The 24,532-nt window shown below is 36.2% G+C and overlaps 1 protein-coding gene across 5 annotated transcripts; it reads right to left on the reverse strand.

Annotated features, from left to right (window-relative positions):
- Positions 1-1,864: 1,864 nt before the first annotated feature.
- RCHY1 (ring finger and CHY zinc finger domain containing 1) lies at positions 1,865-24,532 on the reverse strand. 5 transcript variants are annotated; one of them, XM_036109349.2, is made up of 9 exons: positions 24,325-24,529; positions 19,019-19,138; positions 18,456-18,571; positions 8,462-8,540; positions 6,440-6,484; positions 5,584-5,642; positions 5,469-5,495; positions 4,012-4,132; positions 1,865-2,540 (listed from the first exon to the last, which is right to left on the reverse strand). In XM_036109349.2, exons 1-9 carry the CDS (start codon positions 24,412-24,414, stop codon positions 2,412-2,414), a joined length of 786 nt encoding a protein of 261 aa, XP_035965242.1. In that variant the 5' UTR covers positions 24,415-24,529; the 3' UTR covers positions 1,865-2,411. The 5 variants fall into 5 exon arrangements, with proteins under 5 accessions (XP_035965242.1, XP_077924897.1, XP_035965245.1 ...); XM_078068771.1 differs by lacking the exon at positions 19,019-19,138 and having other exon boundaries at positions 24,325-24,532; XM_036109352.2 differs by lacking the exons at positions 18,456-18,571; positions 19,019-19,138 and having other exon boundaries at positions 24,325-24,462.

Below are 24,532 nucleotides of genomic sequence, written 5' to 3' on the forward strand. Positions count from 1 at the left end.
ATGTTAACCTCTGGAAGATGAGATTTTGAGTTTTTCACCTTTTCTTACATATTTCCTACAATAGATATTTTTGAAATCAGAAAAAGCCAAAAAAAATTAAGATTACCCATTTTAAGTATTACATACTGAATGCTAAGGAGCTTCTAATTGTGAATGAAAACTGTAGGATTTTAAACATGAACTAACACGCCATGGACAAATCTTTGAAGAAATCCTGAGTACTACAGCCTAGAGACTTCATGGGCATCTGAAAACTGCTTCAAGCACATGACTGGATGTAAACAAGCGGTTACATATAAATCCTGCATTATTTTGGACAAATATGGATCCTGAGTTGAAGATTCACGTAATCAGATTTTGAATTAAAGTATCTAAAAATGGACAGTCTATCAAATCATGAGCTCCTCCATGTAGAGGACTTAGCTATTACACAAGTAGTTGAACAAAATGGAAGTCTGAGTGAAAGGCAGGGTGCTACAGGGTGTTTGGGGTCACAGACCTAATCTGATTCCCAGCTCCCAGCATTTAATAACTATCATTTACTCAAGCAGGTCATTTAACCTCTGAACCTCAGCTTTCTCATCTATAAATTGAAGACAACACTTACCCTACAGAATTATGATGATCAATACTAATGCATAAGCCTGGCACATAGCAGATGCTCAAAACATGAAGCTTGGTTACTTTTATACACTCACTCCTACTCAAGATCCAATGATTCTGTGATTAAAAGCAACAGGATTTAAATTAGTTTAACATGGTGAGATAACAGAACTAAAAAGTAGTACGTCTGGAAAATTAGTCTTTCCTTATCTGTATACTGACCGGTAACACCTGGCACGAGAACACATTCCTTCCCCAAATCAAGATCAGCACTGCTGCTCTGCCCGGGCCAAGGAAACCGACAAAGGGAGAGAACACAAGAAGAGTAGAAGACAGAAGACAGGAAGGCAGAAGAGAATAAAGATCTGGGCCCAAAACTGGAAATCAGTACTACTGCCTTTATCCAGGTAAACAGACTTCAACAGAAGAAATAAATGTACCAAAAATGTTAGGATTTCTAGTTTTAAGACAAACTTTATTTGCAGGGGACTCAACTAGTTCAAAATTACAAAACTGGTGTTCAATAAATACCCATCAACTGATATGTACACATTTTACTTCCTAACCTAAAGCTCTTTATAAAACAGGCTAAGTTGGAGACTGGAATACTACTGTAAAAGCTGTACAATCATCAAAGCATTTTTGTGTATTTTGTTCCTGAATTAAGAGGTATATTTAATTCCATTACATGAGCCCAAAAAAGTATTATAAAATCAGAGATCTTACCAGGAATATTCCATGCCCGTTTCACTCATCCATACCTACTCTCAAGCACTTCGGAAAGAAAGAATCCACCCATTTACACCAAAGACAACCATTTCATGCATAAAAAAGGCAAGGAAAAGGCTAGTCATGAGGCATATGAGGAATGAGGCAACACCATGAGGGCAGGGACTTTTGTCTATATTGTTCACTGTTGTCTCCATAGCCATCTAGAACCTTACCCAGCACATAGTAGTTGCTCACTAAATACTTGCTGACCAAATGAATGAATTATTCCTTGAAGAAATAACTTTGGGAAACCAAACCAAAATTATTTTCAGTGTTGTTTTTCTTAAGGCTTGGAAGAGTTCTATTATTTTTTTTCCCCAACTACCCTAACGGAAGAATACTTCAAAAGAAAAAAAAAAAAGGTGTTCTATAGAAATATATATGCACACATATACATGCATGCTTATTTGTATTTATAGAGAAATACATATGACTATATTGCCCAAGTTGAGCCAAAAATAGATAACCCTGAAAAAAACTTCCCATAAAACACTGTTTCAATATAATTTTATTAACAGTTATTACATCAAAATTCACATTTACAGGATCCAAAGGACTGTCTTAGAAAATTCTAAAGTATGTGTAGTAAGATTTCAACAGTAAGACAGAACATATTCTCATTATAGCACAGCCCTTAAAAAGTCAAGAATAATACTGAGAAATAAGTGCAGTTCTATCAAGAACTAGAAATGAACTCTTCGTGCATAGTGTCACTTAAAGCAAAGTCCCATGGAAGTACAATATACTTCTATGGATGTGAATTTCAGTGGCAAACATCATTGGCTTCCAAACAACTGACACTAAAGCAATTTCCAATCAAAACACAAGCACAGTGGCTTTCGTCCAATATAAAGCTATGATAATTCTATAAAGAGACCCTGAATCCTTAAGTACATGTAATATGATTTTATGCTGTGACACTAGTACAAAACACATCAACTCTAATGCATAGTTTCGGACACATTATGACAACAGAATACTAAAGATAGCCTTTTTCTAGATCAGAAGATGCTGTTTTCCAGTGTAGTATACACTGGTCATTGCTGATCTAGTGAAATTCTACATCCTCCAGCTTGAGCAGTATTGTAGGATTCACAAATATTACATTTCATGCCTAATATATGGAACTGGACTGTAGATCTCCCATTGCAATCATTGCAGAGAATCTGAAAAGTGAAGAGATGAATTCAAATTAAGTATATTAAACCTTATAGATGGAAAATGGCATTGTCTGCTCAAAACAATTCCTCAAAAATCATATCGAAGAACTGAAACACATATAGCTAAATCTAAACATTTCCCTAAATAGAAATGCCTTTTCTGAAAACTCTCAGAGACTATTAAGGTAACTTTGAATTTAGAAGATGAAAGTGTAGATTTGAGTCAAGAAGTCTTATTTTAAAACTGTTCCCAAATAGTATAAATAGTACTGAGCATAAAATCTAACATAGGCATAATCTGATTGACACCTATACTTAGAATTCAAAATAACATACATGATTTATTTTTCCTTGACACCTGCAAATTATCTTAGTTAATAAAACAAATCTTTACATAATTTTAATATTTTTGCTTATTCTTTAAGTTTAATATACTAAGTTCTTAATGCCTCAGGAATGAATCAAAGTCCAAAACAGTAGTTCCTAATTTAATAAAAAGAAGCTTTTGGCATATCCCCAAAATGACAATAAGACGTCACTTGGGAATTAATCTCTTCTAGTACTGAGGTCCCGAAAAATAAAAAAGGGGTTAACCTGAAAATAAATCAATGCATTACTATGTGAGAAAAGCATTAGCTTGAGAAGTCATACCCATAATAAATAGAAAACTTCCAAATTTGCTCAAAATTATAATCTGGAAAATTAAGAATACAATCTGAATGTAGAAAGATTAGTGATTGCCTAGAGCTAGGGAATTGGGGAATGGCTGCTAATGGGTATGGGATTTCTTTTGGGGCCAATAAAAATATCCTAAAATTGACGGTGGTGATGTCTGCACAACTCCAAGAATATACTAAATAGCACTAAATTGTACACTTTAAAAGGACAAGTTAACATGGCATATAAATTTTATCTCAATAAAGCTGTTATTTGAAAAAATTATCTACATGGAACATAGCACACTGAAGCCCATAGTAAAACATCACATAATTATCAATTAGTATTCTAAAAGTGATCCTTCATTGACCTTACTAGCAATTCAATTATCCACATGAATAAAAAGGGTAATGAACATTAAAAAAACAAATGTTTTTTTAATCAACAAATACGTATGCCTGAAATAAAATTTAAAATAATTACAAATAAAACATAATTAAAATAAAACATCAAACCAGTAATTCACCTCCACTCAGTTACATTACTGACTGGCTCTGACGAGAAAGGTGTAAATAATTCAGAATAAAGTTTTTGCCTGCCATCTAGTGTTGGGAAGAATTGCATAAAGGTATTCTTAGTATTTTTTTGGTCTGCTCCTGAATTCAAAGTAACTAAAATCAATTTTTGGTCCTTTCCATTAATCATCACATTGGTGTCTATGCCAAAGCAGTAATTTTTAGACAGATTTGAGCAAAAAGGCAAAAATAAACAAGAACATCAACCAGGAACCTAAAAAGTTCTAAGCACGAATTATACTCACATCCACAGTCATGTTCTGATACTCTGATGGCATAGGAGTCTGTGCTACCTCATCATCCAGCTGTCTCCAGTACCGAGTCATATCTAGAGCAGAGTGCATACATAATGGACATCTGTAGCCTCTAGAAGAGATAGAAAGGTTATTTTCCAAACATTAAACAAGGAGTATATCAACTCAGGTATACAAGATGATGCATGCTAACTGGCACATAAACCATCCAAAACAGAGCATTATTCTGTATTTCAAGATGACCTGTTACGAACCTGGGAACTTTTACACTATAAGTTTCTAATTAAATCCTGTAACCTATGGTATTTTTTACACCTTCTTTTTCCTCAGTTCTCTAAAGTGGGAAGGAATTCGTATTCTTTGTAGAATATATTTAATATATTTTTTATATGAAGTTTTTCTTTAAAGATTTTATTTATTTATTTGACAGAGAGAGAGAGAGCAAGAGCAGGAACACAAGCAGGGGAAGTGGGAGAGGGAGAAGCAGGCTTTCCGGCAAGCCGGGAGCCCAATGTGGGACTCGATCCCGGGACCCTGGGATCATGACCTGAGCTGAAGGCAGACGCTTAACGACTGAGCCACCCAGGCGCCCCTTATATGAAGTTTTTTATTTTAAGTAATCTCACACCCAACATGGGGCTCAAACTCACAACCCAAGACCAAGAGTCACATGTTCTTCCAACTGAGTGAGCCAGGCACCCCTATATTTAATATATTTTAAAAACCTGTTCATCATGGAACACTACATCAAAAACTAATGACATAATGTATGGTGACTAACATAATAAAATAAAATTAATTAAAAAAAAACACCTGTTCAGCTCCTTTTTTTAGCTAAATAACCTCAATTTCTTAATATATTCAGGCAATTCAGATTGTATCATTTTCTTTCTAAAAATTCTGAAGAATTCCCTTCTATCTGGCTCTTAAATTAAAAGTTCTGCTTACGAATTTGCAGGACCAAAATACATTTACACAGTCTCTTCTCTCCTATTTTCATTTCATTTTAACATCCTTCCCCCACAATAAAGTCTCTGCTTTAGATAATCTTGTTACCAGCTTTCTTTGCAGATGATTATCCTGGGCCAATGTAATGCTTTAAGAGAATTTTGAGCAACATGCCTCAGCATCTTTACAGCGCTACGGATTGCCTTTGGCAGCGCCTGCGCCCCTGGTAAGCACAGCCAGAGAAGAAGAGGTAGCTCTTGTGAGTTGTGGGATGAAATAAGGCATAATATAAGCATGGGGACAAAGATGCAGTCCTATATCCACAAGACACTTTGCCCAATTTAACACTATTCATTTACCCTACCCATCTCAAGATAAATATCTGCCATGCCAATAAGATGTATCAGCAATGTTAGCCCACTTCCACATCCCCGCGCCAAAAAAAAAAAAAATCAGACATCTTACAATTATAACTTCTAAAAATCCCATCAAACACTCACTCTTTCAACATTTCTTCATAACACGTTCTGAAAAAAATATATGACACTATTTTAGTAAAGCAAAAAGCATCTGCACTATTTTCAAACACTTCTGAGGAAAAAAGAATTACTTTACCTATGTAAAAGATGTCCACATGGCAAGACATGAGCAACAACACGGGATGTGTGAATGTCCTATAAAGGAAATAAATGTTAGTGTTTGCATGAAGACAATATAAACATCCAAGTACTTTAAATTCAAGAGGGAATATTTCCAAAAAAATGAAATCTTGCCATTTGCAACGATGTGGATGGAACTAGAGGGTATTATGCTAAGTGAAATAAGTCAATCAGAGAAAGACAATTATCATATGATCTCACTGATATGTGGAATTTGAGAAACAAGGCAGAGGATCATAGGCGAAGAGAAGAAAAAATGAAACAAGACGAAACCAGAGAGGGAGACAAACCATAAGAGACTCTTCAATCACAGGAAACAAACTGGAGGGGAGAAGGGTGGAGGGACGGGGTAACTGGGTAATGGACATTGGGGAGGGTATGTGATTTAATGAGCACTGGGTATTATACAAGATGAATCACAGACCTGTACCCCTGAAACAAATAATACATTATATGTTAATTAATTGAATTTAAATTTTTAAAAAATTTAATCTTAAAAGATGGAATATGTTTTAAGTTAGTAAGGCCTCACAAATTTGCTACTCCCGAATTTATTTTAATTTTTTAAGTAGGCTCCACGCCCAACATGGGGCTTAAACTCACGACCCTGATATCAAGACTTGCATCTCCACAGACTGAGCCAGCCAGGCACCCCTTTATTGCAATTTCAACATGACTTTTGCTAAGAAAATATTATTTCTCTCTCTTTAGATGTCCTCAGGTTTTCTGGAGAATAAATGGAATGTAATTTAAAAAAAAAAAAGAGAGAGAGAGAGGGAATATTTCCAAAGCAAATAACATTTTAAGCTTACCTCCAAACATATGGGACAATTCTGCCGGGAAACATTTTCAATACACTGTTTAAAAGAGAAACTCAAGTTACTAAAAGCTTAACTAGATGGAAATGACAGTACATATTAATAAAAACCAATGATAACGAAAACAATGATGCTAACTTACTAAAGATAATAATTAACATTAACACATGTCTCTTATATGTCAGATAGGAACTGAACAGTTAACTCACACAACTATTTCAGGCTTTTCATATTACCTGAAACAATGAAATTACTCAAGAAATTATCTTCATTTTACAAGTAAGGAAAATCAGTGAATCAAGATTTACCAAAGATGCAGAGGTAATAACGTTTGGAATCTTTTCAGCTTATATGTGTTTTGTTCCAAAGCTACTTAAGGATATCGACAATGATAACGGTTCATGTTACTGAAGTTTACTACATGCCATATATTAAGTACATTACCTGCATTAGCTCAATCAAGTCCCAAACTATAAATGCAGGGACAATTATTACCCCATTTTACAGATGAGGTATTTGAGGCCTAGAGAAGCTCAATAACTTCAAATGCAGTAGAACTGCATTTGAGCTCCAATAGGCTGCCTCCAGTGCCAGAGCTCTTAACTTGATAAGACAGGGTGATTAAATGCGGGAAGGTAAGGGGAAGCACCAAGCTATAAATGATGCCCAGGTTTTTTAAGTGAGCACCTGAGTATATGATAGGACAATTTACTAAAATACAGACAATAAAAAAATAACTGACAAAGATACCATAAGAGAAAATGTGCATATAGTTTTTGAAAGACCACACAGCTATCACCCCCCAAACTCAAGTCTATAAAACCAAACTCAATCTTTTAATTCCAGCAAATTCACCATCCATTAATCAAGTACTTAAAGCAAGGGCTAAAAACCTTAAGAATCATCTTTACTCAGCCCCATTCTTTTTCCCTTCTACCTTGTCACCATATCCCAAATGCTCATTATTCAATTTCTCTTAACACTTGACTATTTTAGGCCAGCATCTATTTAAAAATCCTCATTAATGTTACCTATATCAAATCAAAATAAAAAATTTAATTTTTTAAATTAAAGGAATGAGGAAAAAAATCCTCATTACTCTCTCTAATCTCTGATGTTTTTTAGATTTTTTCTAAATAATGAAAAATAATTTTAAAGGGCCTGGTATCATGTTATAATTAATAGATCCAAAATTTAAAATATTTCTAACTATGAAAGGAAATATAAAAATATTTTCTGAATTTTCTTGAAGTGCTGTTACATTGCTATTGCTTCTTTATTATGCTATTTTAGTTATTCTTTTTTTTTATGATTTCTTATTTATTTATTTGACAGAGAGTGAGAGAGCACAAGCAGGGGGAGTGGCAGGAGAGGGAGAAGCAGGCTCCCCAATGAGCAAGGAGCCCCATGCGGGGCTCGATCCCAGGATCCTGGGATCATGACCTGAGCCAAAGGCAGATGCTTAACTGACTGAGCCACCCAGGCACCCCTCATTTTTAGTTATTCTTAAAACCAGTACCAATGAAATGAATCCATAAACTTACTTAGAAGTTGTCAACATTATGCTAATAACTGATATAAGGATTCTTACACCCTATGGGGCACCTGGGTGGCTCAGTCAATTAAGCAGCCAACTCTTGATTTCGGCTCAGGTCATGATCTCAGGGTCCTGGCATCAAGCCCCGCATCGAGCCCCATGTCAAGCCCTGTGCTCAGCATAGAGTCTACTTGAAATTCTTCCCCCTCCTTTTACCCCTCCCCCTGCTTGTGTGCTCTTTAAATCTTAAAAAAAAAAAAAAAGTGTTCATATACACTATACAGAAGAAAAAATTGTAGATCAGATATTCTAAGGCATAGGTCTTAGAACACCTACTTAATAATGCTCAAAAATAAAAAGTAACATAGTTGTACTTGGTAATATCTGAAAATTAGCATGCTTCCAAACATATTATGATTTAATCTGGTTTTCAAACACAATATTAATACTTCTTAAATTATGCAAACTTAATTATATACCTTGTGCTTTCCTTGGAGATTCATAGCTAGGCATAAGTTACATTTCAAACAATGGAAAAAGTCTTCCTTTGGACCAATCCTAAAAATATATGTGAAAGCCAAAAAATTAGGTTCATTTTTACTACAATGGCAATTTACTCATTTTTATGTTAAGTTTAGTTTCACCGTAAAGTTAGTTCAAATCACAATGACTAACATGGGGTAAACCCCCACCTCCCCAATGTCACTCCCCAAATGTAAGCACTATGAACAGAATGGTATCTATCCACGTTTTTTCTATAAAAGTATATACACAACACATACACACCTTTTGGGTTTTATTTTTTACATAAATGGATTCTTTCTATATATCCTGTTCTGTGACTTTTTTTCACTGAACAACATATCCTGAAGATTATTCTGTCTATATAGAACCACACTTCATTCCTCTTCATAATTACATAATATTACATGGTATGGACAGATCATAATTTTTAAAAGTATTCCCATATATAATTTACTACCTTGAGTTAATACAATGATATAAAATAAATATGCTTATACAGGGACACCTGGGTGGCTCAGTCGTTAAGTGTCTGCCTTCAGCTCAGGTCATGATCCCAGGGTCCTGGGATCGAGCCCCACACAGGGCTCCCTGCTCAGCGGGGAGCCTGCTTCTCCCTCTCCCTCTGCCCCTGCTTGTGCGCACTCTCTCTCTCTGACAAATAAAAACAAAATCAATCAATCAATATGCTTATACAGACATCACTTAGCCCATCTGTTGATAATTTTTGTAAGATGCCTAAAACTGAAACTATGGGATCAGAGGGTATTACACATCACTGGTTTTGATACTGACAAACTGACCTCCAAAAAGACAATACTAAATTATGCTCCCACTAACAATCTGTGACAACACCTATGTTCCCCACACCACAGTGAACACTGGTTACCTAGATGATAGACAAATAAAAGGCGTCATTTTAATTTGCATTTCTCAGGTTATGAGACAGGAAATATATTTTAATGTTTATGAACTATATGGATTTCTACTGTGGATTGTTCATGTATGCTCTGTTCACTCTAGGGTATCTTTTACCATTTTAAAACAACTGTTTATATATCCTGAATATTAATCTTTTCCATTTGTATATTTACCATATCCTGGTATGTCACATCTTTCTTGATTTATATATTTTGTCATACAGCCATTTTAATTCCTATGTACTAAAAGCCATTGATATTTTCCTTTATGGCTTATGCTTCTGCCTCTTGTTTAGGAAAGACTTTTGAAACCTATAGGTTATAAATATATGTATACCTCTAAGACTTATGATTTTTAATTTTTATATTTTTCTTTCATCCATTTCAAATGTATTATGCATGATAAAGATAAGATAGCTAGTTGTTCCCAAATTTTTATTATTCCTTTCTTTCACCACAACAAAACACTTAGCTAGGCACAAGGGTGTCCTGAATAAAGACTATTTGCAACTTCTCTGGAAGTTGTGAACAAAAGAGATAGTGAAATTTTTGTGTCGTGCCCTTAAAAAGGAAAGCTCAACAAACCCTAAACACAAGCAATATGAAAAAAACCCTATCATGGAACATCATAATCAAACTGCTCAAAACCAAAGATAAAATCTTAAAAGCAGCCAGAAAAAAAAAAAAGGTCTGTACGGAGGAACAAAGATAAGGATGACACCAGACTCCTTACTGCAAACAATGCATAATATATTGTACAGAATACAGTAGCGGAACATCTTTAAAGTATTGAAAGAAAAAACTGTCAGCTTAGAATTCTGTATCCAACAAAATATCTTTCAAAAATGAAAGCAAAATGAAGATGTTTCTAACATACAAAAGCTAGAACGATTCATTAGCAGGAGATGCTGTTTAAACAAATCAGTCAATTTGGCATCAGTACTTGGAAGTCACAGTTAGAGGTGATCTGGCAGGCTCTGCAGCTCTCAAACTTCACCCCAACACACAGTAAATCCTTTTACATCCTAACCCAGTTCTCCCTTCCCCTCTCACACATATATACACATACTCAAAATGCTAATAAAAGTTCCACGGAACAATACTTATCCTTACCATGTATTTATCTATTTTTTAGTATTTTTTTAATGGTGGCAGGACTCACTAGATCCGCTTCAGTTTAAAATTCACTACTCTATATAATACATCCTCTTTACTTCCATCCTCAATTCCAGTCTCTACCTCCACCTCCACTGTCCCTCACTCCGTTCTTTTACTGCCTTCTCTCAGGCTTGGTTATTTATTTACACCCGGGACCATTCTGATCTATTCAGCCTTGGCCTATCTCTGTTAAAACTTTACTCAAACTTTCCTCAAATTAAGACCACTCTAATCCATATAATCTGACAAACACTATAGTAATGACTGCTTATTAAGCCTATTCTTTCACAAACAGAATATAAATTTAAGAACCAGAATCATGCCTTCTATCCAGTCGTGCTCAATACATAACAAAGATTTGTCTGATGCTTATTTAATAACCTGCAGAAATGTGAAAACACATCCTTCCCTTAAAGTATCATTTTATCAGATGTTTTATTTCCCCACTGTAGTTACAAATTTATATAACTTTTTCAATTTTAAAAGTAATACTCATTCATTATTTAAAATGTGTAAAACCAGGGCACCAGGGTGACTCAGTTAAGTGTCTGCCTTCAGCTCAGGCGATGATCCCAGAATCCTGGGATCAAGCCCCACATGGGGCTCCCTGCTCAGAGAAGAGTCTGCTTCTCCCTCCCCACCACTCGTGCAGCATGCACGCTCTCTCTCTCCCTCTCAAATAAGACCTTTAAAAAAAAAAAATGTGTAAAACCCAGAAGAACATGAACCAACAAATATACCAACAAATACCAAATTTAATCATGATCCCACCACTCATGGGTAACTACTGCTACTATTTTGGTATGTATGATATCCTGACAGACATTTTGTACCAATCATTCTCTCGATTCCCAAATATTATTTAAGAACTTACTTTTAATATGGGTTTGTAAATTTAACAATCTTCCAAGATACAGGCTGGTTCTCATTTTTCATTATTATATTTTTGTTCTATCGGTACAAGACATAACACGATATATTCTACACACAATTCTTGGTACATATCTCAACTTCCTTGGGATAATCTAAAAATGGAATTATACAAAGGGCTGAAACATTTTTTAAGATCAGAAATCAGAACACCAAAACCACATCTGCCATAGCATACTCTCATAAGTATCCTGGTGCTTATTTTATAACAATAAGAAATTGTATTTCCCCATTTAAAAAAAAAGAAAAAAGCTCATTCCAGTACATTTCAGTAAGGATATATACACCCACTGCCAAAAATTCAGTGTCTGCCTGAACACTGTCTGCCTCTAATTAAAGAAAAACTGAAATCCTATCTTTAGGGCACATCACACTTGGAGAGACTTACTGCCATAGTCAAAAGATTATCTATCATGGAGCTATTTTAAAATATAAAATCAGGAATAACATACTACTAAACTCTGTTAAGAAGCACTGATTTCCTTATAGTGATTATTGCCTAAAGATAACAATTTTCAAGCCCAGAGACCAGAGTCAAGCTTAGAGGTGTTTTAAGTACCAAGCACCAGTAGGAGAAATCTGATTACCTTTACCTTGCAGATGTTTAATGGACTAAAAGCAATAACTAAGTTTCATAATATACTTAAGACAAAAAACCTGTCTTTAATATCCAAAAAAGGGCTCACTGTAAAAGAGTATCAAAGAAGGTTCAACTACAAAATAAGAAGACTGATATTTTAGCAAAAATATAATAATTCATGCATTCAAATGACATGAGATTTTTTAAAATGTCATCATGACAGGGTAAAGAGTTTCCAACAACACTGCTATTGCAAAAACATTTTTTAACTTTAACTCTTTTGATATTTTTATTGTTTAAAAAAATTGTCATTATCTGATGGCCATGTCATTTCTTTTTTTTTTTTTTAAGATTTTATTTATTTGACAGAGAGAGAGAGAACACAAGTAGGCAGAGTGGCAGGCAGAGGGAAAGGGAGAAGCAGGCTCTCTGCTGAGCAGGAAGCCGGATGTGGGGCTCGATCCCAAGACCCCAGGATCATGACCTGAGCCAAAGGCAGCCGCTTAACCGACTGAGCCACCCAGGCGCCCCTGGCCATGTCATCTCTGACTAAACACAGTATTTGCCAATCTTATTTAATAAAAGATTTTGCTCCCAATATCTTTTTCTTTTTTGGAGTGGGAGGGGGAACTGGAGAGTGGCAGAGGGAGAGAGAGAATCTTAAGACAGCTCCACACCCAGCATGGAGACTGACTCAAGGCTTGATCTCACAGCCCTGAGCTGAAATCCAGAGGTGGATGCCTGGGGCGCCTGGGTGGCTCAGATGGTTGAGCGTCCGCCTTCGGCTCAGGTCATGATCCCAGGGTCCTGAAATCGAGCCCCACATCGGGCTCCCTGCTTGGCAGGGAGCCTGCTTCTCCCTCTCCCTCTACTGCTCCCCCTGCTTGTGCTCCCTCGCTGTCAAATAAATAAAATCTTAAAAAAAAAAAAAAAAAGAGCTGGATGCTTAACCGACTGAGCCACCCAGGCACCCCTACTCCCAACATCTTTTAGCAAGTTTTAAAAAAATAAAAATGAATACCTCTGAAAATCCCCAAGGGGAGTGAATTTTCAGTGTGCCATAGGCACTCTGAAGAACTGTAAAAAGACATTCCAAAGATTTTTGAACAATGACAACAGACATAACGCCACCTAAAATACCTACCTGAAGTGATCATAATCATCTGTCTATAACACATACCCTAGATGAATGACCCCACAAGAAAATGAATGAACAATGTATTTTTTTTAAGATTTACTTATTTTTATTTGAGAGAGAGCGAGAGAGCAAGCGAGTGTGGGGGGAGGTGCAGAGGGAGAGGGAGAGAGAGAATATCCAGCAGACTCCCGCTGAGCATGGAGCCTGACGCAGGACTCGATCTCCTGACCCTGAGATCATGACCTGAGCCAAAATCAAGAGTTGGATGTTCAACCAACTGAGCCACCCAGGTGCCCCTGAACAATGTATTTCTAAGGAAAAAAAAAATGGATTCCTCACCTAGTTATTTAATAGGAGGGACTTCAATTCACAGTATTTTGTTACATGAAACCAGACCATCCCATTTTGCTCAAAGGATCTAACAGCATTCTTCCATCTTTTATGTTGTTTATACACCAAAATTTACTTGGTATGACTCCTAAATGGAGAAATGTTGAAAGGGAAGTATGTGTATAAAGTATGTGGAAGAGGGGCATGTGGGTGGCTCAGTCCATTAAGCGCCTGCCTTCAGCTCAGGTCATGGTACCGGGGTCCTGGGATCAAGCCCCTCATCGGGCTCCCAGCTCAGCAAGGAATCTGCTTCTCCCTCTCCCTTTGCCCCTCCTCCCACTTGTGTTCTCTCTCTTGCTCACTCTCCCTCTCAAATAAATAAAAATCTTAAAAAAAAAAAAAGTATCTTAAAGAAAACAGATGATGTAAAAATTGAAAAAATTTACAGGATTGATCATCCTAAATAAGGTGTTTATAAATCTAAAAATAAAAAATATTTTGTTATATTGAAACTAAAAAGTCACCTTTAAATACAATTATGAGCTCTAAAGGTTTCAAAAACATTGAATTTGACAATGCATAGACAGAAGTAATGATAAGCCAGAATCTATTAGTGATGTATTTGAGATCTGGAATCAATATTATATTTTGATGGTATGAGTGCAGGAACTGAATAAATTTACAGGACTGTAAATTAATTACAAGCTAGAACCTACTAGAATTGTATCTAAAACCTGGAATCAGTTATTAACAAGATGGACATGTGCCAGACATTCAAAGGATATTGTCAAATGTCGTACATATCCCTTTAGAACTAGAAAAATATGGAATCAAAATTTAGATTTGCAACATTTAAATTCTTATTAAAATTTCTAATGAAGTTGTTTTTCACTGCCTTTATTCTTCTGTCATTCACAATAAATATATAAATTATATAAATAATAAAAAATATTGTTATTTGTAAAAGGATTTAAAAATAGACGTTAAATGTTGATGACAAATTTTCTTCATATACAAACAGAAATCATAACACCAAAAACATTGTGCTAAAGATACACAACCTACACATTACTAAGTACCTACTGTATACATGGCACTCCCAGGTATACAAATTTAAAGTTTGAAAATACCTTGATCTCACGAAGCTTAATATTTACCAGGTAGAGGAATTTAAAATTTGAAAACATCTTAATTTCATGAAGCTTAATATATACAGGGTAAGATGAAATGTCTATTCTGCAGTCTCAACAACTTGAAAGTCAATAAATTAAACATAAAATGTATTGATTCCTTTGTTATAATAGTGGTAATTAAAAACTGTGTGCAGATCTGACATACAAAATAACTCAATATAACAGTGAAAATGAATTGGAGCTCATGAATCAAATAGGATGAACCCTAGAAACGAAGTTCCGTTAAAAAAAAATAGACAAATATATAGAACATGAGTTTAAAAATAAGCAAACCTAAACATGTATTGTAAACTTCCACTCCACAAAGATAAAGTAGCTTGTATAGGACCAAAGCTCCCACTGACAACTACAGAGGCTAGATTCAAAAAAAACAAACAAGCTATTTAATAGCAGTAAAGAACAACTAAGGGCTTAAAGGGTCAATACCCCAGAGAGAAGGGAAATACCCTGAGGCAAAGCCAACATTCCCTGCTTCTTCCTCCTTAGGGAACTTGCAGTCCCTACACTATTCTATTAGAAGCTAAGAAGCTAAGCAGTAAGCAGTAGGTAAGAGGATAGGAAACCAAGTAAACCCTCTGGCAATTTCTCTGCTAGGGAGGCAAAAAACTGAAGGCCAGGTCCCACCACAAGAGATGCCCTGGTAAACACCCCTGGCTTTAAGTCAAGCCCCCTGAGGAACCATGTGCTAGGAGCCTGAGTGTTAGGGAAAACAAAATAGAACAGGACTTAATAAATGAAACTTGGCCTCTAATCATCTCAATCTTTAATTGGATCAATGGGATCTGTCTCTAATTAACTGCTTGCCAAAAGAAAATCTCTTTGGAAAAAATTAGCATCCAGAGCTTATACAATTTTGTCCAACAACCAACTAAAAAAAAATATGAAGCATGCCAAAAGGCAAGACTAAAGAACCAAACACCAAAGGAAAAAAAATACAGAAATCAGAACTGACCCACAGATAATCAAGATAGTGGATTTCTCAGACACTGCCTTTAAATTACCAGTGATTAATATGTTGAAAGAAAAAAAAAAAAGGTGAAGAATTTCACCTAAAAAATGGAAGGTACAGAGAGTGGGGGAGGATTAAATGTAAACTCTATAATTTTAAGAAAAAAAAAAAAAAACCTAAAATGAAAAACTCAATAGATTAAATAGAAGATTCAACACAGTACGAGAGACCTGGAAGATAAATCAGTAGGAACTACGCAATTTAAGCATGAAGGGGTGGGGGGGAAGATAAATACAGAAAAAAAAAGAGACATATGGGACACAGTGAAAAGGTCTATACCTAAAGTCTCAGAAGAGGCAAAAGCAGGGGGCAGAAATACTGTCTGAAGAGATACTGGCCAAGAATATTTCAAAACTGACAGAAAACATCAAGCCACGGATTCAAGAAATTCTACAAACTGCAAGCTGGGTAAGTATTTCACAAACCTGTACACATCATGGAAAAACTGCTAAAAACCAATGACTTGAAAACATCGAGAGGGATAAAAGACAGAATATCTTCAAAGAAGCAATAATAATCCTGTTAGGTGACTCTAAAACAGAAACCATGGCACTAGAGTATCTTTAAAATGCTAAAAGTATTTCTATACCTAACAAAGATAAAAATCTTAAAAATGAAGGCAAATGAAGACATTTTCAAGAGACAAAAAACTGACAGAATTTGTCACCAGCAGAGCCTCACTAAAATAATGAAAATAACTTTAATTATGTTATGTTAATCACCATACATTACATCATTAGTTTTTGATGTAGTGTTCCATGATTGTTTGTGCATAACACCCAGTGCTCCATGCAAAACGTGCCCTCTTTAATACCCATCACCAGGCTAACCCAACCCCCCACTCTCCTCCCATCTAGAACCCTCAGTTTGTTTTTCAGAGTCCATAGTCTCTCATGGTTCGTCTCCCCCTCCAATTTCCCCCCTTCATTCTTCCCCTCCTGCCATCTTCTTAATGGAAAGAATTCTTGAAACTGAAGGAAAATAATCCTGAAGACAAAGGAGATGCAGAAAGGCAAGAGCAACAGAAATGGTAAATATGTGGGTAAATCTAAGAGAATATTGGCTGTTCAAAACAATGTCTGTAGAGTTTAAAATATACAGATTAAAAAACATGACAACAATTGCATGTAAATCCTCTTAGTTAAGGTTCTTGCACTGCCCAGAAATAATAAATACATTACTCTAGTAAACCAAGGATGTATGTTATAATTTCTAAGATAACTGCTAAGAGAATAATAGAAGACTGTATCTCTAACAAGTTTATAGAGAATAAAAACAAAATAGAAAAATTGCTGATTAATCCAAAAGAAGGCAAGCAAGGAGAAAAAAAGGACAAATAGACAAATACTAAGGGAATAGAAAATACTAAAATTGTAGATTGAGTTGGAAAATTGTACATTGTAGAGTTATATATGTATATTTATAAAATTATATTAATAAGTACACTAAATATGCTAATTAAAAGACAAGAGTTTTCATCAAACTCCATTAAAAAAAAATCAACTATATTCTACTTACAAGATAAATGCCTTAAATATAAGTATACAGAATGTTTGGAATAAAAAAAAGGGATACACATGCAAAAACTAATCAAATGAAAGCTGATCTAGATATAGTAGCTCTTAAGACAGGAAATACTGCTAAAGATAAAAAGAGACATTTTATAATGATAAATGGGTCAATCATAAAGGAATACAGAACAATTCTATGTAAACACCTAATGATATTGCCTTAAAATATATAAAAACACAAAATATATAAAAACACAAAAAAGCATATACTATATGATCCCATTTACAAAAGTTCAGGAGAGTGGTTACCTTTGGACTAGTGTATTGACTTGAAGGGGGCATAAGAGAGGCTACCACATTGATATAAACATTCCACTCTTTGATCTGGGTGGTGATTAAAAGAATGTTTTCCTAAGTAAATTCATAAGATAGTTTATGATTTCTGCATCTTTTGGAATGTTTGTTATCCTTCCTTAAAAACAAACTACATAAAAGCTAGAAAGTGATTTAAAATATTCAAGACTGGTTATCTCCAATGGGAAAGAGGAGAAAAGACTAAGGTGGAACACTTGGAGCTTCAACAGTATTGGTAACATTCTATTTCTTAAACTGAGTGACTTATTGTATCAGTATACTTTATAACATATGTTACATATGTGCTTTTGAATATATATCTATTACTTCAGAATTTTTAGAAAGAAAAAATTCCTATATATGGCATGTCGAGAACAGCTTATCAGTGAGAGACTGGACTGTAGGTTATTTTTATTCTTTCTTTTTCCAATTTTTACAAAATCAGCCTATACTTTGAGAATTTTTTTTAAAAACTAATTTTTAAAAAAGAAAAGTCCACCTTAATTTTCCACTTCAGTTGCCAACAAAACACTTCAAAAGCATATTTTATATCCAAACGTTAGAATTTTAAATAGCTACACAATAAGTGATGGGCTAATTAAATTATTACTACAAAAGAGGCATGAAAATTTTTTTTAGAATAACGGAAATGTTTATCTTGATCAGGTTGGTAGTAACACAGTTATATATATTTGTCACACTAAACTGGACACTTAAAATGAATGCATTTTATTAGATAAAATTATATCCCAACAAAGTTGATTTTAAAAACTATTATTGCCCAGGTAAATTAAAAGTAATTAGAAAAGAACATTTTACATACAGTACCTACAAATTCCACAGTTTTCACAATGATACTGCTTCTTGTCTTTGTCAAAGAGATGGCATATACTGCAATAATATTCCCCAAACAATGTGCTACATTCTTCGCAAGTCTGTTGGGCCTAAAACAGACACGTGTAATTAAAAATTAGATTAAATTTACCAAAACAGGGCGCCTGGGTGGCTCAGTTGGTTAAGCGACTGCCTTCAGCTCAGGTCATGATCCTGGAGTCCCGGGATCGAGTCCCGCATCGGGCTCCCTGCTCAGCAGGGAGTCTGCTTCTCCCTCTGACCCTCCCCCCTCTCATGCTCTCTCTCAAATAAATAAATAAAATCTTTAAAAAAAATAAAAATAAAAAAAAATAAATTTACCAAAACATTTTGTATTATTATTTGAATATCCACAATTTATGTTACAATATATGCAGATTTTTACAAGGTTTTAAACATTTAAATCAAAGATATTGCTTAGAGTTAAAGAAGTCTTATTTGCAATACTCGATTAAATTTTGTAAACCACCTTAACAAACATTTTTTAAAAAGAAAATAGAAATGTGATAAAATCTTACGTGTTGAATTTTTTCACAGTTTATGCACTGCACTTCCTTTACTTTAAAGCGATCTAGCTGATGATCTTCATTGTTATCATGACACAACCGACAAGTATAAAGTTTGTCACAGCAAGGTGCCTAATGCCCAGGGGGAAAAAGAGGTATAAGAAGAGAAAAACAAGTTTACAAGTTTACAATGCAAAAAAAAATTTTCTTCCTCCTCCTTCTGGAACAAAGTCAAAGAATACAACCAATGGATGAGTTTGTAAACTGATCCTAAACATAACTTTTCACTGTTTCTTAGCATATTTTAACTATTCCCCCTCAATATCTATGTCTTTATCAAGCTGAACATAATCTAGTCCTTAAAGACTAAAGAATTATGAAAAATGGACATCCTCAGACAGAAGAACTAATCCCACAACACCCTAAACTCATCCTCAGCCTAAATGGCAGGCAGGCAACTTCTTCTGAGACATTTCCAGATAAATTCATTTACCTACTTCAACACTTAAACATTAACTATAATAAAGATTATATTTTAATTCACTCGTATTTATTAATCATCAACTATATCCTTGATATTTTAGAGGATACAATAAGTGTAAGAAGAGATAGTCCTTGTTTTCAAGAGTGGCAGACTACCAAAATCTTCTCTCCTTCCTGGACACATGACTGCCCAGCTATACTACAGTTCCCAGCCTTCTTTGATTTCAGCTGTGGCCAAATGACTAAGTTCTTACCAAAATTACCTCAATTGTGACTAAGTTCAGAAGAAATCAGTGCCACTCCTGGGCCTGAGTATTAAGAAACTGGGCATGCCTCCTCCTCCACGCTCCCTTTCCCCTTTCCATCAGACGAAACCTGGACATGGCAGCAACCCAGCTGATGACTGAATTCCCTAAAACATGGCAAAATAATACAATGGGAAAAATTTGTCCCTGGAGTGATCATGTGGGTCAGCCTCATCGCCAAACTGGGTAATTCACCTTGAAATTGTTAGGTGGGAAAAAATAAACTCTTAATTCTTTAACCCACATTACTGTTGGCTTTTCTGTTACCCTTAGTAACTTAGCCTTATCCTAACTTGTACATCAAGAAGTTTCCAAGCCAGTAAGTTAACCCAGTACTTTCCAGTATACTGTGACCTTCCAGATCCACTCATTTCTGAAAATTTCTGATGATTTACCACAACACAGTTCATTCCTTAAAGATTTTAATGCTCAACTGGTACCCTTTCTCTCCCAATACTACTCTTGTCCTAAATCTTAGTGATCTGCACATCCATCATGATGGATACTCTGAACTCTGAACTCTCAATTCCTTGACTTTCTTTCTTTCTTCCAATGGTCTTGTCCTCCAACCCTCCTCAGCCACATATTCTCACAGTCATACCACAGAACAGTAGTTCTCAAATGTTTTGGTCTCAGGACCCCTTTACACTCTTAAAAATTGTTGAGGATCTCAAAGAGCTTTTGATTATGTGAATTATCTCTACTGACACCATACTATAAAATAAAACTAAGTTTTTAAAAATATTACTTCTTTTAAAAATAACAGTAACGAACCTATTACGTTAACGTAAATGACATATATTAACGAAAAATAACTAGTTTCCCCCAAAATAGCTGGATTCTCATTTCTGCTTCAAATTCTGTATTCAATCATTTTAGTTGAAGTATATGAAGAAACTCTGTACTCCCACAAATATATAGTTGGAAAAGGGAGGAGTATTTTAATAGACTTTACAGAGAATTATGGATACTCTTCTCTGATACTACACCAAAACTCAACAACTCTAGTTGTAACATGGGCTCTGAAATTGTATCGGTGAACTTTTCTCCCTCTGTTACATCAAAATCCATTGCTCTATCTTGCACTTTGAATCAATCTTTTACCCACACATTAGTCATTTGGAAAATATCAGTTCACTGAGTTCTATAGCTCTTCCAAATGTTCACACATTTTCCAAGCAATATAAAAAAATCCTATTTGTTAACATCACTACTGATCTCATCAGCAAAGTCTTTAGGTACTGGGACCCTTTTAAACTCACAGAGGCTTATATAAGTGTTTCAAAATTCTAATTTTTTTTTTAAGATTTTATTTATTTGACAGAGAGAGACACAGCGAGAGAGGGAACACAAGCAGGGGGGAGCTCCCTGTCGAGCAGGGAGCCCGATGTGGGGCTCGATCCCAGGACCCTGAGTTCATGACCTGAGCCTAAGGCAGACGCTTAACGACTGAGCCACCCAGGCACCCCTCAAAATTCTAATTTTTATGTGAAAGCTTGAATTTACCACTGTCGATTGTTTTCCTTGTAATGACAGTGTCTTTTCAACAGTTCACTTTTCAAGGAAGTGTCCACCAAATACACAAGTCTGAATAATCAGATTTCAAGTAAAAACTGTTATACGAGAAACTAGTTCAGTTCACAATCCAACTGCATAAGAACTTTCCTCACAATGACCGTTTAATTTTAGTATGCAAAAGTGCTTGGGGAAAACATCCCATTTCATCAAACATGTAAAAAGACACGTATTCAAGAGTTGAGATTTTATAAAATTAGTATTTTATTGCTTTAATTTTATCAATGACATTCTTAAGTGAGACTTTTTTTTAAAAAAAACTATAGGTGTAGTACAGGTCAGATGCCAGCAGTTTTAATAACTGCTTTTGCACACACTGAAAAAGACAACATCTTAGTATCAGAAAGTAGTTTTGACCCCAAGGATCCCCCAAAAGGGCCTCAGGAATCACCAAGGGGGTCCATTCACCACACTTTGAGAACCACTGCTCTAAAACAAGAACTGAATCCTGTTTATATCATAATTTCAAGCATGAAATTCTCTAACCACTACCTCCTCTTTCCAACTCACTTCAATGTTTCCCTTGCACATACTCTAGTTCCTTCCTTCTCTCTTCCTCTACATACTCTCCTAACCAAAACCCCAAATCTGGTTAAATCCAATTTTCTCCTATATAAGGAATATCCAGATATAGCTGAAGAAAAACACACTGGTCTCACTTCTAAGTCATGATCACTAATAAAAAGTGGGTTTTTATTCATTTCCCTAGTCGATTCCCTCACTCTTCTACAGTCTAGGGCCTAAAATCTAGATGATTATTTCACATTACTTCACATATTCTCTCTTTAAACCTTTAAACCTTTTCCTCCACCCTTACACTCCACTCATAATCTTGATTATTAAAACAGAAATAATCAAAGAGGGGCGCCTGGGTGGCTCAGTTGTTAAGCGTCTGCCTTCGGCTCAGATCAAGATCCCTGGGTCCTAGGATCGAGCCCCACATCAGGCTCCCTGCTCAGCGGGAGCAGGGAGCCTGCTTCTCCCTCTCCCACTCCCCCTGCTTGTGTTCCTTCTCTCGCTGTCTGTCAAATAAATAAAATCTTAAAAAAAAAAAATAGAAATAATCAAAGAAAACATTTTCTCACAAACTCTATCAACCTACTTGCAAATGTACCTAATACTTGGTCTTCCCTTCTGTTATGTTTTTCTCTAAGGCAACTGCTCCACTTGTGCACTGGATCCCATCTTTGATTATTCAAGAGCAGTAAATGCTCCTACAGTTTTTCCTCTCCCTCCTGCATTATAAAAAATGTTATCACTTCATGGGATGCCTGGGTGGCTCAGTCAGTTAAGCATCTGCCTTCAGCTCAGGTCATGATCCCAGGGTCCTGGGATCAAGCCCCACATCCGGCTCCTTGCTGAGCGGGGAGCCTGCTTCTCCCTCTGCCTGCAGCTCCCGCTGCTTATGCACTCACACTCTCTCTCTCTGACAAATAAATAAATAAAATGTTCTCACTTCACTGGGTCATTTCCAATATGCAAACATGCTGCAATACCTCCCATTTTAAAGGGAAAAAAAATCTCATGATCCCACATCGCTCAGCAACCACAGACTTTTTTTTTTGCTCTCTTTCACAACATAACTCCAAGAATTGTCCATGAAGGCTATTTCCAGTTTCACTACTCTCATTCTCTCTCAAATCCACTCCAGTCAGGCTCTGTCCCAATCTCTCCACTGAAACTTCTCTTGTCAAGATCACAAGTGACCTCCTCACCAAATTTAAAAGTCAATTTTCAGTTCTTATCTTACTCAAACAGCAGCATTTGATTTAGTTGATTACTTCCTCCTTAAAATTCTTCACTTGGCTCTGGTATTTAAGGAAGAAGGAGGGGGAAGGCAAAAAAGTATTTGATACTCAGGGTCAAGCATCTCAGCGCTATGAAACACAGACATATTTATGTGGTTTCTTGGGGGAAAGGGCCAACATGCTGAATTCAGTTCTAGTCATCAAGTTTCAAAGAGTAACAGTACATATCCGCGGAAATGGAATCAGAAGGATAGCATTCGATTTGCTTACACAACACTTGGTGAACAACTAACTTTGAAAGAGCTTCACCCAGTGCACTGAAGGAATGTTCACCAAGCCTGGCCTACAAGAAGGCTCTAAATTGTCCTTACAAGCCTCATACTTCTTTTTTTTTTTTTTAATGAAACAGGAACTTCTATCACCTCTATTTTACAAATGGAGCACTTGCTCAAAAGCACGGATCTATCAAGGGTCAGAGCTAGATTTGGGGGTAGGGCTGTGGAACGCCAAAGCTCAAACTTTCTAAGTAAAATCTTTAAACTGCTGCTTGCAGCAACAACAACAAAAATCAGGCAACTTTAATTGAATGGGTGCCAATTTTAAAAGTTCTAGATTGACTAGCAATTTTCCTCAAAGTAAACAACAAATATAACATATGCATACTGGGCACTTTCCTACACATAATCTATTTAATGGCAATTACACGGCTGTCTTTCTATTTCACAGAAACATTTTCTTGGCAGGCTTAGGCATATTCACTGACTCTAAAATGAAGCCGGCAAGCTGTAAAAGTTACTACAGGAGCTGAAATCGTATTCCGATTCTCCACTTACTTATCCCTCTTCCATTATTTCACTACACACCTGGAAGTCACCCTGGCGAAAAGCCAGCTCAGGCCCGGGGCTGCCTCAGTCTACTTACAGTAGCAAAAGACTAAATAAACCCATTGATAAAGTGACTGATGTGCACGCCCAGGCCCTTCCCAAGCAGAGAGCTTTGCTTACAAAGTGTTAAGCAGGAGAAAAGGTGGGGCCTGTGGTGGCCCTGCCAAAACGTTCTCCACGGCAGGAACCCAATTCGAGATGGAGAAGGTACCCTGACAAACGGCTTAGCCTCTAACTTAAGCCCAAACCTAACCGCCTTGCCCACTCCGCCCCCGCCCGGCCCGGCGGAAGCCTGTAAAGGAAGAGCCCATTGAAGTCGTCACCTTCAGGAGACATCCTCTGTCATAGTGCTCGCAGCCCCGCCGCCCTTGCTTTTGGCCGCGGGCGCCATCTTCCCACGCCGAGGCCGCCATCTCCTCCACCTCCCCTCAAACTCCACGGACCCTTCCCCCAGAATGAAAACCACGCCCAGAGTAGCGTCACTAGCACACCCCCTCCCGGCCACAGCAGCCAGCCGAGCTGATATGGCGG

The sequence above is a fragment of the Halichoerus grypus genome, chromosome 3 (assembly GCF_964656455.1).
Source record: "Halichoerus grypus chromosome 3, mHalGry1.hap1.1, whole genome shotgun sequence".
NCBI classification, from domain to species: Eukaryota; Metazoa; Chordata; class Mammalia; order Carnivora; family Phocidae; genus Halichoerus; species Halichoerus grypus.